The sequence below is a fragment of the Geospiza fortis genome, unplaced genomic scaffold (assembly GCF_000277835.1).
Source record: "Geospiza fortis unplaced genomic scaffold, GeoFor_1.0 scaffold456, whole genome shotgun sequence".
Lineage (NCBI taxonomy): Eukaryota > Metazoa > Chordata > Aves > Passeriformes > Thraupidae > Geospiza > Geospiza fortis.
Window position 1 is genome coordinate 1,368,493 of NW_005054462.1, and position 20,375 is coordinate 1,388,867.

A 20,375-nucleotide genomic window follows, 5' to 3' on the forward strand; every position below is an offset into this window, starting at 1 on the left:
ATGGTCTGTGGCAGTAGCACACACTCATTGCCAAGGACATGCCAGTAGACATTATCACTAGCTCATCAACTTAAGCACTGATTCTGTTCTAAACATTACTTCTCCTGTCTTGCAAAAGGCCTCTGAAGTTTGCAGGGCATATTTTCATTAACAAGGCACAGAATTCACAGGTTTTACTGTAGTTTTATATGAAATTCCCTGGTTCAGTGGGTTATAGCCTTTATACTTACAGCCTCTTTACAGATTTTGATGTCCCCTGACAATGAAGCCACATTTTCCATCACTTGCAAGGCTCTATTCAAATACCCAGGTGTCCACATCAGTGGCATTAGATTGTATACAGCTCTTAATCCTTTCGTCAACTCCACCTTCCCTGTGATAAAAACACACTTTATGGTTAGTGTTTCAGTATCTGAATCTTAATGGAACCTGTATAGGCTGGCTCTGGTTTCTAGCAGTTACAGCAAGTGTCTTGGCTTCAGTGGGAAAAACAACACACTTATACAAAGTTGCTCTGACAGAATTTCCATTGCTCCAATTTTATTAATGTGCTTTTTTTTTGCTCAACTTCATCTAAGTATGTGCATGTTTCTGGTACCTCCTCATTCACCCTCACCGAAAAATGTTGCCCAGATGGAAATCAGAGTAAGTGGCCAAGTTTTATGGTTGTCAGGCTTTCTAACAGCAGCTTGTAGGATGCCTGAAGATCTCAGACAAATGTCTCCTTAGCTTTCACCTGACTGTGGAGCATGTGTGCACTAAATCTGATTCTCCAGGTTTACCTCTGCGGCCTCTAGAGTTTACTCACCCATAACAGCACATGTTATGGCTAAGTGTTCAGCTTACTACCCCTGTTTCTGCTGAGGTTTCCCAAGAGGAAATACAGGACACCTGCCAAAAAGGAAATTCTGGTTCTTGATATAACACAATCTGTGCAACAAGGTGTTCATTGATTTTAGCAGGACCTGTGATGTACTGCACCGCTTGCAATGTGGCTTTTCTTCTGAGTAATTACTTGAGATCATGAAACTCCTGCATAACAGAGGAAACAAACATCACATCGCAGTAGATGCAATTTACAATGTTTGTCACTCTTGGGCTTTGATTTTGTTATTGTCAGCAAAACAGATAATACTTCTTCAAGTGTAGCTTACAGGAGTTGTGTCCAAGCTCTCAATCCAATTTGCACTCTGGCTATAATAACACAAAACTATGAGAGATACCCTCTTTACATGGAAGAGAACAGTTTAGGAAAAGCAAGGTAATAAGTGCATAGACAGAGCCTATGGACCATGGCTAAATTAAAATAGCTGAGGTGCTTGAGGCCACTCTGTGCCTGTAGACATCTTTTACTCTCTCAGAGGTCAGTTCCGTTAGTGTTGGCAAGACTTTGGAATATGTGACATAACAGTAAATAGCTTTTGATCCACTGAATGTCAATGTCATGGACCAAGCACTATTGCTCTCAGACAAGAGTGAAGTGCATTTCTGAAATACAGCCACTACTCCACTAATCTACATGACATTTAAAACTCTCCAAACTGAATTCCAACTGGACAGCAAAGTCCCTGTTTGTAACAGTATCTCCACTGGATTACAAACTACAGTGCTATGAAAAATCCTGCTTTCAAATTAGTTTTCACATTTATCTGTCTTTTTGACTGAAAATTAGTTTTTTGTTTTACAGCCATGATAAATACAAATCAGCATCCTAACTCTGCCAACACACATCATATTTTGAGGTGACATTTGAAGAACAAATTCACTTTTGATTACCCTCAATAATGCAGTAATGAAACAAAAATTTACAATAAATTGTTGACTACTTACTTTCTAGTAAATAGTCATTCTGTAGAGAAGAACAAAACCTATCTATACCATATTCTGCTAAAGAGTCAGAGGAAATTCAAGAATTGTTTGCCCATTTCCCTTCCCTTCAATTCTGAATATACTCTGATCTAAATTCTCTTTAATACTATATAGCAAGTTATTAACAGCAAAGACTTCTTAACAGATACAGGATAAAGGCACTGCTATCTGCTGTTCACAACCCCAACATTCACTTTACAGTGACTAGTAGAAGTTCTAAACATAGCGTTTTCCAGGGTGTGCTCTCCCATCTCATAAGGTTTTAAGATATTCTATTAACCAGAAAAAGAGTCTGTTATCCATAACCTTATATTGTGTGTCACAGAAATCTGTACTTTAGGGTATTCTTTTTTAATTTGTTGGAAACCAACAAACCAATCCCACTGCTATTTAAGAATATCTTCTCTCTTTCAGCATCTAACCCAAACATGCAGGGAGCCCTAAAATTGGTTCTGAAGCTGTCTGATGAATCAAATTCAAATCCGTTGCACCCTCCAGGCCTACAAAACAGGCTCACTCGTAACTCTGAAATTGTCCTTCCACTATTTCTTTTTTTCCTTTGCCTTCTCCTTGATTACATTTTAATAAAACAAAGATGCCAATTTAATTCAGCCACTGAAGACAAGAGGGGAAAACTGACAATGAAGGAGGTAAAACTTACCAAGGAATGCATAGCCATAGAGCTGGGAACTAAAACCCACAGTGTTACTTTGCTTTAGACCCGTAAGCAACAGCGAAGCTCCAATATTTCTCTCTTCTTCCCACTGCAAATAATTTATCAACTAAGTAAGTGCTCCTTTAACAAACACAAATAGGAAACGGCAGCAAAACCAGCATGCATGGCTTTCATCACATCTTAGCAATAAAGTAAAGAATCATTAAATATGCCCACTGTTCAGTTACAGCATATCAGTCCTGAGGAACAGTACAAATCGCACTGAGGAACAACTCTCTTTGCAGAAGACTAAAATGTGAGTGGTTGAAATTTTGCAAGAAAGTTCTTCTTACTATGTCTACCCCTAGGTCTTAAAGCAAACACAGAAAACTGGTTCTGAGCATTATGAGGCATTGAATGGTACTTTGAATGGTGTACACAAATAAAAATATCATTTCACTGCTGTCTTTGGATGGGATTACTTCAAAATGTATATTAAATAGGTCACATTTATATAAATAAGCTTGCCTTGAACATGTCTTATGTTCACACCACCTTTGCTTGCACATTCAGTTTTCGTGAAACACTACACATACAAATGCTTATCTCTGCAGTACGGATATACAAACATGGACAAACACAATGGAAAAATGAGATTTTCATCCCTTTGCTTTTCACATACAAGTCACTAAGCATACTTTATTTCCAGGCAATGAAGAAAATATCCAAAATGGTAAATGTGCTTTTCTCTTCTTTGGTGAAAACTCAAACTACAACCCAAATGGGTAAAACCTGAAGGCAACTGTAAAAGGTATTTTGGAAGATGCTTCATGTAACACAGATGGAGGCTTCAAGCATTTGCTATATATATGACAACATGCTATTGAAGGCTTGAGCCAAACTTCATTAAAAATAGCTTCCTACAAGAGATCATGGCAGACCTGACTGAGCCCCTTTACTGACTGAGCCCCATCTGAAAAGATAGAATGATGCCACTTCCAAGACCCTGAACTGTCATTCTGACCTGTATTTACAGTAAGCTGTAAATAATAAACCCATAATCCTTGGAGATAGGAGAAATGTAATAAATTTAATTTTAAAACAGATACGTAATAAGAAGCAATACACCCAAAGCCAATTGGAATTCCAAAAAATCCCTAGTAAAAATGCTTTATAAGTCTGCAACATCATCATTATCAAGCTCTAATGGTGAGCAACACCCAGCTTAATGGGGTTCTATACAATAGGTGACATATTTTTTTGGTCGTAATTGATAGAGTCTGCTTTGAACTGAAGTATCAATCCACATCCTTCAAATGGGCATACATTACAACTACAAATCCCTACACACCCTCCCTTTCAGAGAAAGGAGCAAATAGGGTGACAAATTATTTGATGGTTTTCATACTTGGTTGTTTCTTTTTTCCTTTCTTTCTTTCTTTCTTCTGCAGTTGCAAAAATAATGAGAAAACGGAGCATTTTTTTCCCCAGATAAACTTAGGGGATATAAACTATGTTCATGACTGAACGTCTAATCGACTGCACCACAACACTTGGAAGCAGAGGCTCTGTGTATCATTCTGAGTGTGGTCAGCTTACCGTATGTTCAGACTTGGTTGCCAGGTACTTGTATAAAACATAGAGAGAAAGAAGCTGTGTTGATAACTCATCAAAACTTTCTTGGAGCATGATCTCTGTTACTATTGACATAGCATCTATGGAGGAAAACAATGCTTAATTATTATAGCTTCCAATACATATCTTCCTTTTGCACCCACTCGTGTTCACTAATGCTTTATTGCTGTGGTATGCTTTGAAATAGTTGAAGAGGAAGTTAAACATTTATTGCAACTAGAACATACCTACAGAATTAGTCTTATTCCTTTGGGTTGCTCAAACACACTGCGAGAGAGAAGAATGGGTTGAACAGCATGAAACTACTGCTAAGGAGCTCTCAAAATTATCTTAGCTCTACACATTTCAGTTGGCTCATCTTTCCTTAGCTCTTCAATCATTAAAAAAAATTAAAACTATTTCTTTGTTCTTGTCTTTTGATTACAAACAAGAGAAGACCGGCTTAACTTCATTAGCCTTAGGGTGACAGGAGAGTACAAAGGATAAGAAATGTTATCACAGATCACCCACAGTGGTCTATTCAGCAAACAGTGCTCTAGAGGAGTTCTATATGGAGTTCCAGTGACACTCCCAATCAAGAAGGACAGTTTGGAAAAGGATCTTCAGTTTCACACAGAACAGAAATATGGGTAAAATAAGGGGAAATTCAAAGATGGAGGGGGTATGTCTCAAAATAAAAAAATTACAGGTATTAATTTGTTGTTTAGCAAAATCTTCAGCTCCTTTCTGTTATCTGTTTTATAAAAGCTTCATGTAAAGGAAAGCTTACTGCAAGGTTACAGTACTAGAAAACCTGAAGTGAAATTAAAATCAGTCATCAAAATTAGTATCTGTCATCAAACATGAGAGGACTCATCCAAACACTTAAAACAGTCAATAATGAAAGGTAGCCCCAGTAAGGCAATTCAGCATAGCTGGCTGCCCTCAGTGACAGACAGGAAGCCTACACAAATAATTTATATATGTAGCTTTTTGAACAGCTAAACGTATGGAAGATGAATACCAACACACATTTTGATTCTAGTAACACTCTAATTAATTGTCACTAATAAGTCCTTTAATATCATTACCACATATGTCAGACTTGTAACTGAAGAAGATGGTTTACACTTGCAGTAGGATTAATAACAGTAGAAACTGTGAATCTCACAAGTTTCAAAACTATATAATAAATAAAATCCCAAAAAAATGAGAGAAAAAACATGCAGAAAATACTTCAAGGGAAGGTGAAATTGTGTTTTATGATGAATTCAGAAAAAATATGGCTATAAGTTTTCAGTTTAAAGAAAAGCTCTGTAAATGTAAGAGCATACAACTAAGGATGCCGTATTGGTACGTGTTTTCTTACCTTCATATTTCTTTTGCTTTATAAAGCAATCCAACAAAATATTGAATGTAAAATTATCTGGAAAAATTCCATACTGAACCTGAAAAAAAGAAGGGAAAAAAGTTGTGTGCAAATGTGCTGCAGATACCAGAAAGAGCAGAACCACGACACTCCACACTGATGCAATGAACATAAGCAACACAAGAGATCAGCATGGCTCCTGTGATATAGGCCCTCCAACTTCTGATGCGTTGGATTTGTTTTAGCTTTTTATCTGAGCCTTTTAGACAAGGAATAGCACTGCCTATCACGTTATTATGCCTCCCCTGCAATTAACATGTTTTGGACACCAACACTATTTAAAACTAAAGAGCTTTCTGAAAAAAGACAGGATTTAAAAGCTGTAAAAAGGCTATTGCTAAAATTCAAGTGCAACAGTAATTTGTTATTTGACGAAGAAACCTGAACTTAAAATCACAGTCTACAGGCCCTGGCTGCAACATGAATTCCTGTCAAACCACACTTGAATCAAAAGCCAATCCAAAATATTCATGTCTCTTCCTTGGTAAAACTTACCTTGTTTTGTATTGTGTATAAGGCTTTATCTTGAGCACCATATTTTAAGCACTGTCTGATCCAGCTGTGAATGGTCCAGTCTCTCAAGTACCAGGAATTCGGGCTATGCCGAAACCTAAAGAGGACAAAAAGTTCTGGTGATAATATGACTCTGATATCATGGAAACAAATTCTGTAATCAACACAACTATGAGTTTCAAAACCTCACCATTCATGAACTCAGACATAAATTTCTCTGTGCTTGACTTGGCAGTCAATCATCACTCTCTAAAGAGCTCCAGATAGCCCTTTCAAGTAAGAGAAACCAAACTTTGACAAATTAATAGAATGTACAAAGGGAAATCTGACCTTTTCACAAATGCATACTATTTAAACTTCTCACTTTCCAGAAAGCCTAGTGCTTTTTTCTCAAAAAAAAAAAAAAAGAATACCAAAAAATAACATTTTGGTGTATTTATGAAGGCCAACTGAGACTGGTATAAATACTGTAGTATTTTTTGACCTTGTCCTTGTGATTCTGTAAGATTGTATTGTGTAACATTTTGATGTATAATGTTGCTGGGCTTCACCAAGCATCAGAATTACATCAAAATATAACTGCATCTGAATCTTTGGAATTGTGTAATCTGGTGTCTCTCACCCTCTCTAAATCATGCCTCACTTCACCAGTTAAGAATTCATTATGCCTCAGCACAGGTCATCCCTGGGCTGCTGCATGCTCCATTTGCCTCAGAAATGCTTCATCAGTGAGGCATACCTCATGCACAGGGAAACTCTGCTGGAAAGCCTTTTCCTGCCTCCCTGCACTGGTTTAATCTATCCTAAGACACCTCATGCCATGACTTCAGCAGTCTTCTAAGGCAACCCACTCCAGTGCTTGACCAATTTGTAAAATTAAATACTTTTAAATTCATTTCATCCTAATTCAGACACATGCACTTTGCTCCACATTTGAACAAATGGTGACAAAAAGCACATGGAACTTCAGCTTTGGCAAACATTCAAGAATCAGTTAAAAGTTCAGTGGTAGGAGCTGCTGCCTTGGTCCTGAGCTGAATTTCACACCCACATGTGAAGAGATGCATGCAGTCTTTCTCAATTCAAATGAAAACTGATCTGAGTCCCCAGCACAGAAGTGACTGCCACTTTCTGTAAAGAACACCAATGACTGAGCTGAGCTCATGTGCAGATGCTCGCAGCCCCAAGCCAAGATGCAGCACCATTTAGAGGCAGGGTAGACTCTTCCATCTGAGTGAGCATGCTTTCCAGAACGTTTATCAGATTAATGTGGCCACCAACCCTCTTTCCCCCTCAGTAAATCTCTTGTCTATCACTGAGGGCTATACAGATGACCAAGGCTGGAAAAGTACTGCAGCCTAGAGAGCCTTCAAAACAAACACAGCCATGCCAAAAGTGAAGCTAAACAACTACAGAATCTAAATGTAAGTACTTGTAAGTGGCATAAAAATCTCCCCATTAAATTAAAATTTAATAGCAAAGAAAAGCATGCTTTGAATATTAAGTTGCAAGCACCCATTCTGGTGCTATAATTACTTTCCATTTTCTTCTCTCTGGAGTTCAAATACTGAGAGTAGCAAGAATGTATATTTGCTTTCACTGAAGTCCTGTGTCATGGACAAATGCTTTCAGGAAGTATCAGTAACAGGAATTTGGATTTTAACATATTTTGATGAAATAATTATCTAATTGCTACAGACTCTTTCACCAGCCATTTAAGAAGGGTCAAGCTGGAACACCAGCACCCAGTAATAATGATGCCAACATATTTTAAAATTTCATTAAATTATTAATATTGTTTTACAAGTGGAAAACAACAGACCCGTCTTTCAAAAAGCATGACACTGATTGTCTAAAATACTTAGGCTTTCTATTGATACAATCTTTGCAAATGAAAAGCAAGTATTCAAAAAACAACAACAAAAAACCCAACCAGCTGTTTTTAATGTATTTGAATATCCAACTTTTTTCACAGCTCTGTTTATTCTCTTGAGTACACCACAGCAAGAGAGAGCACTCCATTATACCCTGTACCTTGGGATTGCTAAAGCTTTCTGTAATGGAAGCTTCTAGGTTTCAAAGTAAAATTGGATTTGGATAGCAAAAGGCCTAACAAGGATACAATACGGCCTAGAAACAGAATGAAGCTGATCCAGTCAACACTCATTGCTGGAATCAATATAAACAAAATCCAGAGGCATGCCATAAAACCTTGTAAAAAATCTGTACACCAGCTTTTATAGAGCTGGGACTGATTTTTGCATGTGTGCACACGCATGTGATTTTGTGTGTGTGTGTGTGTGTGTGTGTGTGTGTGTGTGTGTGTGTGTGTGATAACCATAGGATCTTTCAGATATAATTACTGCAACTATGTTACTATTGAGATCTTTATAGTGATCTTTATGCTCAGACCAGATCTTGCCTGCCCTAGGTGCTATGCAAACGAAAAGTAAAGAGCTTCTCAACAAAGTAATTTTCTAGTTAATTCTAACAATTAATTACAAGTCAGGTGCATGGGAATGAAGAGAGGAGACTGGTGCATGAATGCAATATATATGCATGTACAAGATCCCTCAACACAAGACACTTCCATTAATCCACGATGTGGTAGGAGAACTGGAAGTGAAAAGGAAACAACTACACTGCAAACTTTAATTGTTTCTGATCCATGTAATGCTGAGATAAGCTCTGTCTCTATTGTACTAGCTGAGAAGAGAAACCAACAGAGTATCTGTTTTTTACAGTTATCCTAGGCAAATCAACCAAATGTTGTGGCAGGCACTTGTATTTGAAACAGAATCAGGAAAAAGAGGAGGTTGCTTATCATTTTGACAAGCATTAACATCCTCCTCCTTCTCTTTGTCCACCAAACAGGATATAATTAAGCAAGGCAATATGTTCAGGGACAGATGAAAAGACAGAAGGAAGTTAAAACTACAGAAAAAAAGAGGATTCAGAAAGAATTAAAATTAAAATTAAATAAAGGAAGTCTCTAGCAACTGCTGTGTGTTTAATGGAGAGACCAGAAGGTTATCTTGCAGATGCCTGGTGCTGAAATTCATTTTTCTTACAAGTAATAAAAACCAGAGAAGCCCAAGATTCTTACAATGTGTTCAGAAAAGACAAGAAGGAACTCTTAGAGAAGCTCTCTGTTGGTACACTTTAATGTTAATGGCTAAAGAATCAATATGGTCATCCTTCCATTGAACTAAGAACATCTGCCTCCATGGGGAATAAAACCAGAAATATTTGTAATACAGGGAGAGCCTGAAATATCAAGGTCATTGTGAATCTAACAGCACACTATGCAATACTCTAGAGAATTATTTTTATTTTTGAAAGCTTTTCAAATTATGCAGTCCAGAAACTTGATTTTCACTAACAGTTGCTTTGTACTTGCAAAATGATGATAACTTGGAAGACACAGAAGGAGTGTACAGCCTCCAGAACAGGAGGCAACCAGAACATTTTTAGCTAAGCAAGTACATTCTCTTGCTCACAAATAGGCCAGCACATCGGGCTACATTGTCAGTTTACTAAGTTACTGCATAAAGCCTGGTTCCTCATTATTTTCAACAGTGCTGGGGTACTCATGCTGTGTGAAAGAAACTAAACAATAAAAAAGTTTAGCAGACGCTGAGAGTGCTTCATGGGGTGCTGTACTACTACAGCAAGCATGACTTATTTATATTGGTGCACTCACACACCGCAGAAAAGCTGAATTCCTGCCCAGCTCATTTATTTCAGTCTTGCAACTTTGTTTGTGCCATCAAGTGGTGATACACTCTAGTTGCTTTCACCCACCCTGTCTTCTCAAGGGAAGTAATGCAGCAAACCTGAGAGCAAACAGAACCACCCCTTGCTGGTCTGCATTCTTTTTCCTAGGTTGATAGAGGGCACTTCATTGCTTTGGGGACAGTTACAAATGAGGAAGATGGTGAAGGGAAATTTGCTGCATTACAGAGGAGAAAGTGCTGTAGAAGTGACATACCATGAGAAAGAGCTCTGCTTTGCTCTTCCTGGTAGTATAGAGGGAAAACCAGCTCAGCATATCGGTTCCATTATTTGTTGACCACAAGTCCCATTTTGGACTCCTACCACATCGTGGCTTTCTTAAGGGCCAGTCCAATTCCTGACACTGCCAGAAGCTATCCTTGTGCAAGACACACTTTTTTCTCTTCCTCATTCTCCCCCATTCTCAGAAGGAAGAAACCCTTCCTTTCTACACCTTTACCTGGCCTAATGAGAAAGCATCTTGTAATGATCCACACATCCCTACACTTCCTATCTCTCATCTTTAAAAGTAGAGAGAAACATGGGTCTGCATGTTCATATATTTTCAACAGAAGGGAGAGTCCCAAATTACTTCTCATCCACTTAAAATTCTACAAAGTCCCAACACAAAATGTAAAGAGACTTAAAATGAATAAATATAATAGGAAATATCTCTGCAAAGATGAAACTATCTCAATGGAACAAATCCAAAGCAACTCCACATTTTACACAAGTCATACAGGGCTGAGAAGGGTATTAGCAATGCCATGTTTTTTTCTTCCCAGGCACATTTTTTCAGCTACAGTGCATAATGATCAAATGGATTCCAGGCAGGCTTAGCTTGGAAACTGGAAGGCTGTCACCCAAAACTCTCCCTTTGTTTGTTATCTCAAGCCACAAGCCTTGGGGAAAATCATCTACATTTTAAATGGACCCAGAGGCATTGCTCATACATCAGTGTCAAAGAAAACAATCCTGGAAAAGCAATCATTATTGACAGAAATTTCCTTTAAAAAATGAACAGAACTCTATTTTTCCATCTCTTCTTTGACTGCCATTTTAGCCTTCACCTTTTTTGTATAAATCTTGTAAAAATTTCATGTGTAAACCTACCAGTCCTATAGGAAATCCCACAGACATTAACTGCCTACACTCAAAAACAGAGGGAACACATTGCTTTTGTGTTGAAATAAAAAACTCAAGTAGTATATGTACTATAAGATATCAATTATCAAAAGCAGTAATAGGACAGGTTAAAAAATTAGACATGGTAATTATAACAGCATAGTCTAAGGCTGAGACAGCATCTTACACAAGCAGAAAATTGGTTTGCAGACTCCCAGAAGAAAATTCTACATTCAGCCCCTATTCTATTTTAATTTTTATTGACTTTCCCATCTTTTATTTTGAACTAATTTAACTTGATTGTTGTGATGCTAAAATTAATTCTTCTGAATTAAGCTCTCCCCACCTCCACATGAACTCATATTTCATGCACAACATTTTTTGTTCAAGATTTGCACAGAGCTCTTACACCACTAATGCATGTCTGATTATGGCCCCAAAACAGACCAGATGATCAGATATGCAGAAACCACAGTACAGAACCACAGCCAAACATCAAGGCTGAGCAGGAGACTTTAAGGATATTTTAAGTATCACATCTTGTTTCATGTTATACCACATTAAGTTTTAACTTCTGTCCACTTCAATGTTACAAGTTCATCTATTTCTTAATCCATAAGCTTAGGAATAAGACTAGATTTGGAAAAGGAGATATTTTGTCTAGAAGAACCTACTACACAGTTATTTAGGAAGACTCAGGATATCACCTGGGTAACTGTCCTCTACCAACAACTGAAGGGAGAAAATTCACTATTCAGTAGTTTCAGGGTAGCTATTGCATTGCTCAAAACTACACAGAAACCTCAGCTTCACAAAGACTCTTTCTAACAGTAACTATCAGCTAGGGTGTAGTTTATTCTTTACTGACCTAGCTATTTTGACCGCTTTTCTTTTTTTTCCTGCCCATTGCTGTCAGCCTGGTATCACTAAATGCTCTTCCTCCTTTGGAAGAATTTAAGGCACCCTCAAGAGTAAAGCATAAGGAACAAGCCTTATTACATTAAAAGTTTAAAAAACAGTACGATCAAAGAATTGCAAAATCCTAGATAAATTTTATACATTTCAAAATAATGCATGAATGGACAAGCAGTTTACCACAGCATGAAAGAAATGCTTTGCTTATACATAAACACACCTAAGAGCTATCACAAAAGAAATAGCAATACAACAGATACAGAGCCTATGGCAAGTTTGAAGCAATTTATTGGTATTCCTGGTATTGCAATATTTTAAGCAGCTACGGGTATTCCTGAAAAATATCTGAATTATTTATCAATCCTTTCATCTAGAGGCAGTCAACCTAACAGGACTGCAGTGAAACTGCTCTTCCAACCTTCTGCCAGCAGGTTACACCAAGCAGCTCTGAACCTCCCTAGAAATATTTGCAAAGCACAAAGCAGCAATCCTTCAGACAACCTGATTAATATCCCACATGTTCACCTTAAATGCTTCAAATCTTTATTCTAATTAGTACAGACTGAAAAGCAAAGTCAAGGCTCAAACAACATACACACTCAGTGCACTCTTTGTCCCTGGGAAAACTCTTAAAGGCTGCTAAATGTGTTTCCTAAAAAGCTTAGAGGAGCTTTTTCATGTGGATTCATAGTACTTCAGAATTATGCATTCCCTGACAGAACTCCAATGGAAGTTCACTACTAAGAAGTGACCTAGTGAAGAATGTGAACTAGTCTGTGTCAGTTCGGCTGAACATGCTCTATATGCCTAACCTGAAATAGGATGACATTAGTCACAGGCCTTATCTAGCTAGAAGCTAAAGACTTTAACATTTAAAAATCCAGTATCAACACAATTCCTTGTTCTAGGTTACAGGGAGGGTCAGCAGCTAGCTCACTAAAAACAGACATTTGGGGTTCCTCACTGGGTAGGTCAAAGAATGCTGCTACCAAGAAAAGGTGGTGATGCCTGCTTTAGTCTCATGAAGGAACATTATAACATCTCATTATCACATTCAATTTTATTTCAAATGCAAACTATGAATAAAACAACCCCCCTTTCTGACTTAACGAAATGATGAGGTGAACTGCAATGAAGGCAACCAAATAAACAGATTTTTTGAATACAGTACTTATATTTTTCTCCTTTTCCCAGGAAATTAGTTACCCATCACCCTTCACCTCTCTCACTCCTTTTAAAAAAAGACAATCAGGAAAAATCCAGTTTTCTTCTCACACATATAAAGAATCTATACTACTTTCCCCATAAAGATGAAATTCACTCAAAGAGTGACAATTAAGAAGAAAAGGTTGTGTAATAATAATAACCATAATGAAAAACCCAACATCTCCCCAAACTACTGACTATAAGGGACACAGCCCTCTGTGACAAATGCTTCTGGACTTACAATTGAAATGATTGGTTTTGAATATAAATGTCACCAATACTGTATAGAAAGTATCACAGGCTCAGAAAGCACACAGGGAATGATGAAGTGAGCTGTTGCTATAGTGATTCTGATAAGATTCTCTCAAGTGCCTTTCCTTTTCCCATGCAACCACAATCAGGTCTAATTTTAAACCGACTCTTCCATTAATTATATATTTTTCTGGTATTCTGGCATACAAAACCAGACAAATTAAGAACCATACAAGATACTACATGTCTTGCTTCAGGGATTTTTTTTTAATCTCAGCAGTTTCAAAGTGCACCAGGATAAAACCTGCTGTTTCAAAGCTCAACAAAGGGTCAGTTCTGCTGATACTTTTACTTGGATCTCTGAAAACCGATTAACACAAGGCTGTAAAAAGGTACATATAAGTAAAGCACTGATTTGATTGTTACCATTTTACTAACTCAGCGATGCCCGTCATTACTTCAACAAATTAAACTTATCTGAAAGCTAGTATACAAGTTATAAACTTGTTTCTCAAAATGAGAAACAAACGTTGCAAAAGCCTGCTTGCAATTTCTAGTTACTGTTACCACCTTTGCATCAAGTTCACTTTGCCAAGCGACAGACCACTAAAGGCTGCCAGAAAGTTGGCTTCCAGCAGAAAGGTAGCTCCCACTGCTTCACTTCAAAAGTAAGTTTAAAATCTTTTGTGTACCAAGTAGTACTTGTGTCATGGACTTTCTTCAACCACAGTTAACTTTACGTAATTTGAGGGCTAAACTGCTTAAAAGCTCATTAGACTTAATTTTTAAAAAATAAATTACTACAGATGTTTTAGAAAACCTCCATCTCTAAGCTACCAAGTACTGCAGGGATGTCACAGTGAAGCTTGCTTTCCAGTAACCATTAACCAAGCTGGACAGAGATGTAGCACCAAGGGCTTTCCATGCAAACAAAATAGTGACTCTAAGTTCTGTGATAGCTCAGCGTCAGAGAGAAGTGCACCACACATTAAGGTGTTTCTGCCTTTTAGCACTAAGCCTAAACCATGCGGGAATACCCCTTTCATGCCATATTAAATAGGCATACTTCCTGCGTACACATAAAAACTGCTGTCAAGAAAAGCAAATAATGACTTCTTGATTTTATGGCAGGAAAAAAATCTCAGCCTTTAACAGACATTGCTATTATTGTATTTGAAAACAGCAACTTTTTAACAATGCCTAATATTCAGTGTAAATTTAACCTGGGGCGAAAATAATGTAATTTTGTTAGAAACCAAATCAGTGAGACCTGCAGTCTACATTGTAACTATGTTGCATTTTCCATTTATTTTACTCAAATTCTTTATGGTTCACAAAATAGCTCCCAGAAATAGATCACACATTAGCTTCAAACTACAGCAACATTTCACCGACTGACATAATCTTTGACACTTTTCAGTTTGATCACAGTCGAACTCACACAGATGATAAGTGATGTACTTCTGTCTTGAGTGTATCAAAGGCTGCAATACAGAGGTGTACAAACCGAACTGTTTATTCTGCAGTTTGTTTCACACCACAATCAGAGCAAAAAAGAGGTGCTGGGAATACAGCACCTCTGAGTGCTTCAGGAATACAAATACTGAATGGAACTCAGTAACCAACTTAAGCAGGGGAAGAGCCAACCTTGCATTTACTGCCAAACACTTCCCAAACTAGATATGCACAGTACAGGTTTTACCTTTCCAGATTTGCTGCCACAGGCACATAATTCAAGTTAGCCTAATTTTGCCCTAATACATTTACATTTTTCACTGCTACAGTCTGATGTCCTCGTGTATTTGCTCTCCTTCTGCACCCCATGAGTGCAGGGGAGGCAGACAAGAAGGCTTTAATACTAAATGTAAACACCTAAAAAGAGGACAAAACCCCTGATACCTGCAGTTTCAGCCACAGCCACTATCAATAAGGCAACCATTTCCAAAAGATCGATCATTGGTGAATAGGCCAGGGCTACCACACAGTTCATCATTATTCTGTTTACTTTTCATGTCATGTCTCAATGAGCAATGCTTACTGGTATTTCTTTTTTCTTCCAACCTTGCATTTTCCTAATAAAAATACTTTTAGCAATGAGTAACAAGAAATGCTCAAATCCTTTACACATTTTAAACTGTTCTCTAACCACAGTACCCAATCACAGCTCTTCTGAGGCATCTAGTTAGCATACCTCTTAGCATATCTAACTTCTGAGATCCGTGAGACCAAAATGTCCTTTGCCTCGTTGCGTATGTCAATCCCAAGGAACAGCAAGTACAACAAGGATAAAAATGGCAAACTGCACTCAAGCATTTTGTAAGGCAGTTTGAAATTTGTGGGCTTTTACCAGCTACATGATTGTTTTGTTATTTTCAGAAAAAGACTATGCTATCAAATCTGTTATTTGAAGAGAGACAGCAGGTACCGCTCTTTAAGTACTGCATGTACTGTAGGACAAATGCTCCCTTGCATAGGTAGCTGCAAGTAAAATGAGGTCATGCTATCCAAAACAGGCAGAGGATTTTATAATCAGCAAGAAGGTATTTTGTAGTTTTTCCACTTTTGAGACAGAACACATCCAAGATTGCTAGTTATAAATATAGCGGTGACAGCACTGAGCCTGTCAGAGTCCAGTAAGCATTTGGACAATGCTCTCAGGCACACGGTGTGATTCTTGGGGTGTCCTGTGCAGAGCCAGGAGTTGGGCTCAATGAGCCTGACTGGTCCCTTCCAACTCAGCATATTCTATGATAACTCACTAATGTTTTTGGTTCTGCTAATGACTGGCCCACAATGCAAGGCCAGGATGACTTGCTACTTTGCCATTTTACAGTGGCCTACTCAGACCTTGTATTCAGGCTCCAAACTGACATTCATACACCACTTAAGGAAAACTGCAAAAAGAAGTAAGCACTGCAGGACAGTAAATTCAATGAAGGCTAAAACTTCTTTTTGCTGGTGAAGTGGACTGTAACACTCCTGCTGCACATGTTCTGCTGTCATGCTCTCACAGTAGCTGCTTCACCTTGTTCACCGCCAATCAGACACACTAGTAGCCAGTCTCGTTTGTGGACTTTGGCACAGACTGTGCAGACAAGGGGGAGGGAGATGGTGTCCATTTTACACCCAATTGTCTGCTGCCAGAGTCCGTCTACTTAGCTTGTAGCTTGATTTAGTCCAGCTCTGCTCACTCGCTAGCGGAACTTTGAAGAAAGGAGTATTTTCCCCCTTTTTTAAATGAAAGCAGTAGCTATAGGGGAGAGAGCAGAATAAATGTCAATGTAAAGAGGATCATCATAAAGTTGACTCTGGAGATTAAAGGCAGCTTTATATCCACACCAATTCTTAAACAACAGATATTACTCATAAGGGTGAAAATCGGTTTGCAAATCCAGATGCCAAAATTTGTGTGCTTTCAGCCTGACAAGTTCTAGACTGAAAGAGTGGGGTGGGGGAGGTGGGGGGAAATAGCCAAAATCCCTGCTCCCTTCCTTTTTCAGCATGAGAAAGGAATTATTATTGGGTCTACATTCACAGCTGAGCAAACACGCATTTCTATCAGCTGCTGCCTTGTATATCCCTTACAAATTTTAACAATAAATCCCAGAAAGCATTCTTCGTTGCTGCTTAAATGCTCGCTAAACTAGATCCTGGGTCTAATCCTCACTTGGTCCAAAGAGAAAACACACAGTTCATCCAAGCTACCAGGGACCTGCCCCAATCAGCTGAGGACCTGACACACCACACATGCATACAATCATTAATTACATGAAAGCTGGGAGACATGGACAACCCCAGCACCTTTAAAAGATGTGCAGTCCAGCATCTCATAGAGATGCATCAGTGGTGAAGACAGAAACCAAATGATGAAAGCAGCCACAGTGCTATTTCTGAAACAACCAACTCCACATTTAATTGAGTCCCTCAGGCTTTCAAACTGATGTAGCAAAGGGGAGACAGAGAGGCAGCTGAAAAGCCTGGGGACATCCTCCTTCAGGGACAGGGACGCATAAGGATTTAAGGAAACAGGTAAGGGGATAAAATCAGCTGACAAGAAAGGTTCGGACTTCTACCTAAGCTTTTTCCAAACCCATACTGTTCTTCCACCCCACAATGCCCTCCACAAAGAAAACCCAAAGAAAGGTAAGGAAGGGACTACTCAGGGATTAGCAAACCTAGTTAGGAACCAAGGATTTATATCAAGTAAATCTCAGAAAGAGGTAAAAGGAACTATGGCAGAAGGAACAGCTGCAGGTAGCTCAGCAGAGTGCTTGCTACAGAGAAGCACAGAAAATGCAATTGGACTCATTCCAGCAGACAGCACAGATACGTTATTTGGAGCATGCAGCTCCAAAATGCTCATTATTAAAGCAGCACTGAAACAAAAAAAAAAAAAAAAAGCCAACCAACCAAGCAAACAGCCGACCAAGCAACCAACACAGCAACCAACCAACAAAAAGTAAGTATCCTGAATGACTGAGTCATTTTTTTTTTCATTTTGCTACTGAGCATCTTATAGTCAGAAATTTGCACCTAAACTTAACTTTTCTGTAAACAATAAGAGTAATAACCATGACCTTTGCTTATCTACTGATTCAATACTCCTCTATTCAATTACAGAAAAGCACTGTTTTGTGGATCTGTCTGCAATCAAGCTTCTGCCCTTAGGGAGAACACTTTTTCACAGGCACAAATGTATATGCAGAAATAAGCAGATATACAAGCTGAATAAATGTACCCTCTTATTTTCATTTTTGTTCTGCACTCTAATCTTTCTGGACTTTTCTGAAGATGGAATTATTTAGAAAAAATTGAGCCACTGGAATACAGTAACATAATTGACTTTTCCATTTTTTTAATTGGGGCAAAAAAAATCTACAGTCTGTTGGATATAATTGCATAATTTTCTACATGTCTTGATAACTAAATGCTGACATAACACTTTCAGTCCTACAAAAGCATAAACATTATTTTTTTTAATAAAAAGGCAGCTACTTGAAAATTAACATGCCAAATCATTTACAATGTATCTAATGTAAATCTACCTCCTTCTCATCATAATAATTTTCATTATTGGTTATAAAACCATTTTGTCTAAAATGGAGTGTAACAGAACAAAGTAGGTCTGTAACTGTGGTGATTACTCCACCTCTTAACACGGTCATCTTAAATGTTCTTTCCATTTCCAAAGGGTTTCACCTTGTGGAACTTGTATCACACCTGCTACCTGTTACTATATACTATGCAGCAATGTGCATCAAAACCACAGATAGTCTGAGCACAACAGATTATACTGGATCCACTCTACTGTATCATATTACTAAGTTGAATATCTTCACTGTTACCAGCAAAGCACAGAACAGTCTTCTTGACTATCAAGTCCAGTTAGATGGTATAGCTCCTTTTTTATGTGCTTGACCACATCATAGTCATCTTAAAGCCTGTGAAATAAACCAAGATTTTATGAAACAATGATTTTAAACTAAGATCATATGGACTTTTCATTACATATAGTAAAATGAAGGGATGTCCTCATTGAAATACTGCATAAGCCTTGTATTTCATATGTTGGCTGAGGTGTGACAGGAAAAAAATATCTTAACGCCTTTGTCCTTCTCTCCATCAGTCTACCCTATAAACTAGCACGTGACTTGCCATCATTCAAACATACTGGCAGTTTTCTTAACAAGTGTGGTGCAGAATAGGAATTCTCAGGCAGTGGAATGTTAGAGATACTTCGGTCCCGGGCCTGCTTCCATGCAACCGGCAAGAGCATATACTGCTACCATGGTAGAAAACCAAAAATGTCATGAAACTACTTGTATAGGTCTTACTAGCACTCACATTAGTCTCCTGAAAAAATGTTTCCTCAAACATTGTAAAGAAAAAAATATATAGAAAACTGTCAGACAGACAGACATCCCTTTCCATGTTAAACTACCACGTGATATGCCCTGGAGTGTTTAAAAACATTTCACATTCTTAGTGAATGTCCAGTCCCACTTTCTTGTAAGCCTTCCTTTAGTTACAAGTCGGAGAAAACAATCATTAGAAAAAACACAAAGTAAACGCTGGTGAGTGGGTAAACTTTACAGCATATATGTTTAACCCAAGATATATTTTCAACCCAACAGCTGCGACAAGCTATGCAACTCCTATTTTCCAGATTGAGGACATTTGAAAGCCGACACTATTTACTGCATATCTTCACTCTCCAGCTCCTAACTTATTTTTTTTCCATAATAAAATTAGTACAATATAGGCTCTAAATACTCATCCTGTTCTTAAAAATCAATTTTCAATACAACTATTTTTCTCATCAGAAGCTCATCCACAGCAGCTTGCAGAGTCCATTTAAGCCAGCAATACCCTGATTCACCTCTTGGAAAACCACCTTTAATGGCAACAAAATAATATCTCAACTTAGCTCAAAAACTACCTTTATTCTTTCTTTTACTACTGATTACAGTAGAAGAATCCTGATCACTGACATTTCTAAGACTTTTTCTGCCTGGAAGCCTTTTGACTTTGTACTTGGCCCTCTATTTATGACATTTAAACTGTTCAGCATTTTGAGTATGCTGGTTGCAGTAGCACAAAATCCTGAATTTCCCGAAGTATAGGATAAACACTCTCCCACTTTTAGCCTATTTTATTATTTCATATGTGCTATGTAAGAATAGATGAATATAAAATGGCCTGATATTTTAATTTGAATGGCTACCCCACAAGCCAGTGCTATTCACTACCACAATTCTGTAAATTCAAGCTAATGAAAAAATCAGCAGAATTCCTATTTAAAAAAAACCAAACCAGTTCGCATGCCCCAAAAATAAAAATCTGTATTAAAGGTACTTGTTTCCCCAATAAACCTATATTGTACAGCTAGCTTTAAAAGCAGCATAACACAAACTAGAGAAGGTTACTAGTTAAGCAACTGAAAACAGAATTTTTAGTAACTATTGCCCCTTCTACAGCTGCAGACATAATATACTCCCCATTCTTCTATGTTATGCTTAGTTT

General features: G+C 37.9%; 1 protein-coding gene across 1 annotated transcript in view; it reads right to left on the reverse strand.

Moving 5' to 3' along the window:
• Positions 1-20,375, reverse strand: part of MRPS27 (mitochondrial ribosomal protein S27) — a 40,882-nt gene that overhangs the window by 5,925 nt on the left and 14,582 nt on the right. The window contains exons 4-8 of the mRNA XM_014309886.2: positions 6,063-6,177; positions 5,508-5,586; positions 4,124-4,239; positions 2,531-2,633; positions 231-373 (exon numbers count right to left, since the gene is read on the reverse strand). Of these exons, the coding sequence (XP_014165361.1) occupies positions 231-373; positions 2,531-2,633; positions 4,124-4,239; positions 5,508-5,586; positions 6,063-6,177 (556 nt within the window). The remainder of the gene's footprint in view (positions 1-230; positions 374-2,530; positions 2,634-4,123; positions 4,240-5,507; positions 5,587-6,062; positions 6,178-20,375) is intronic.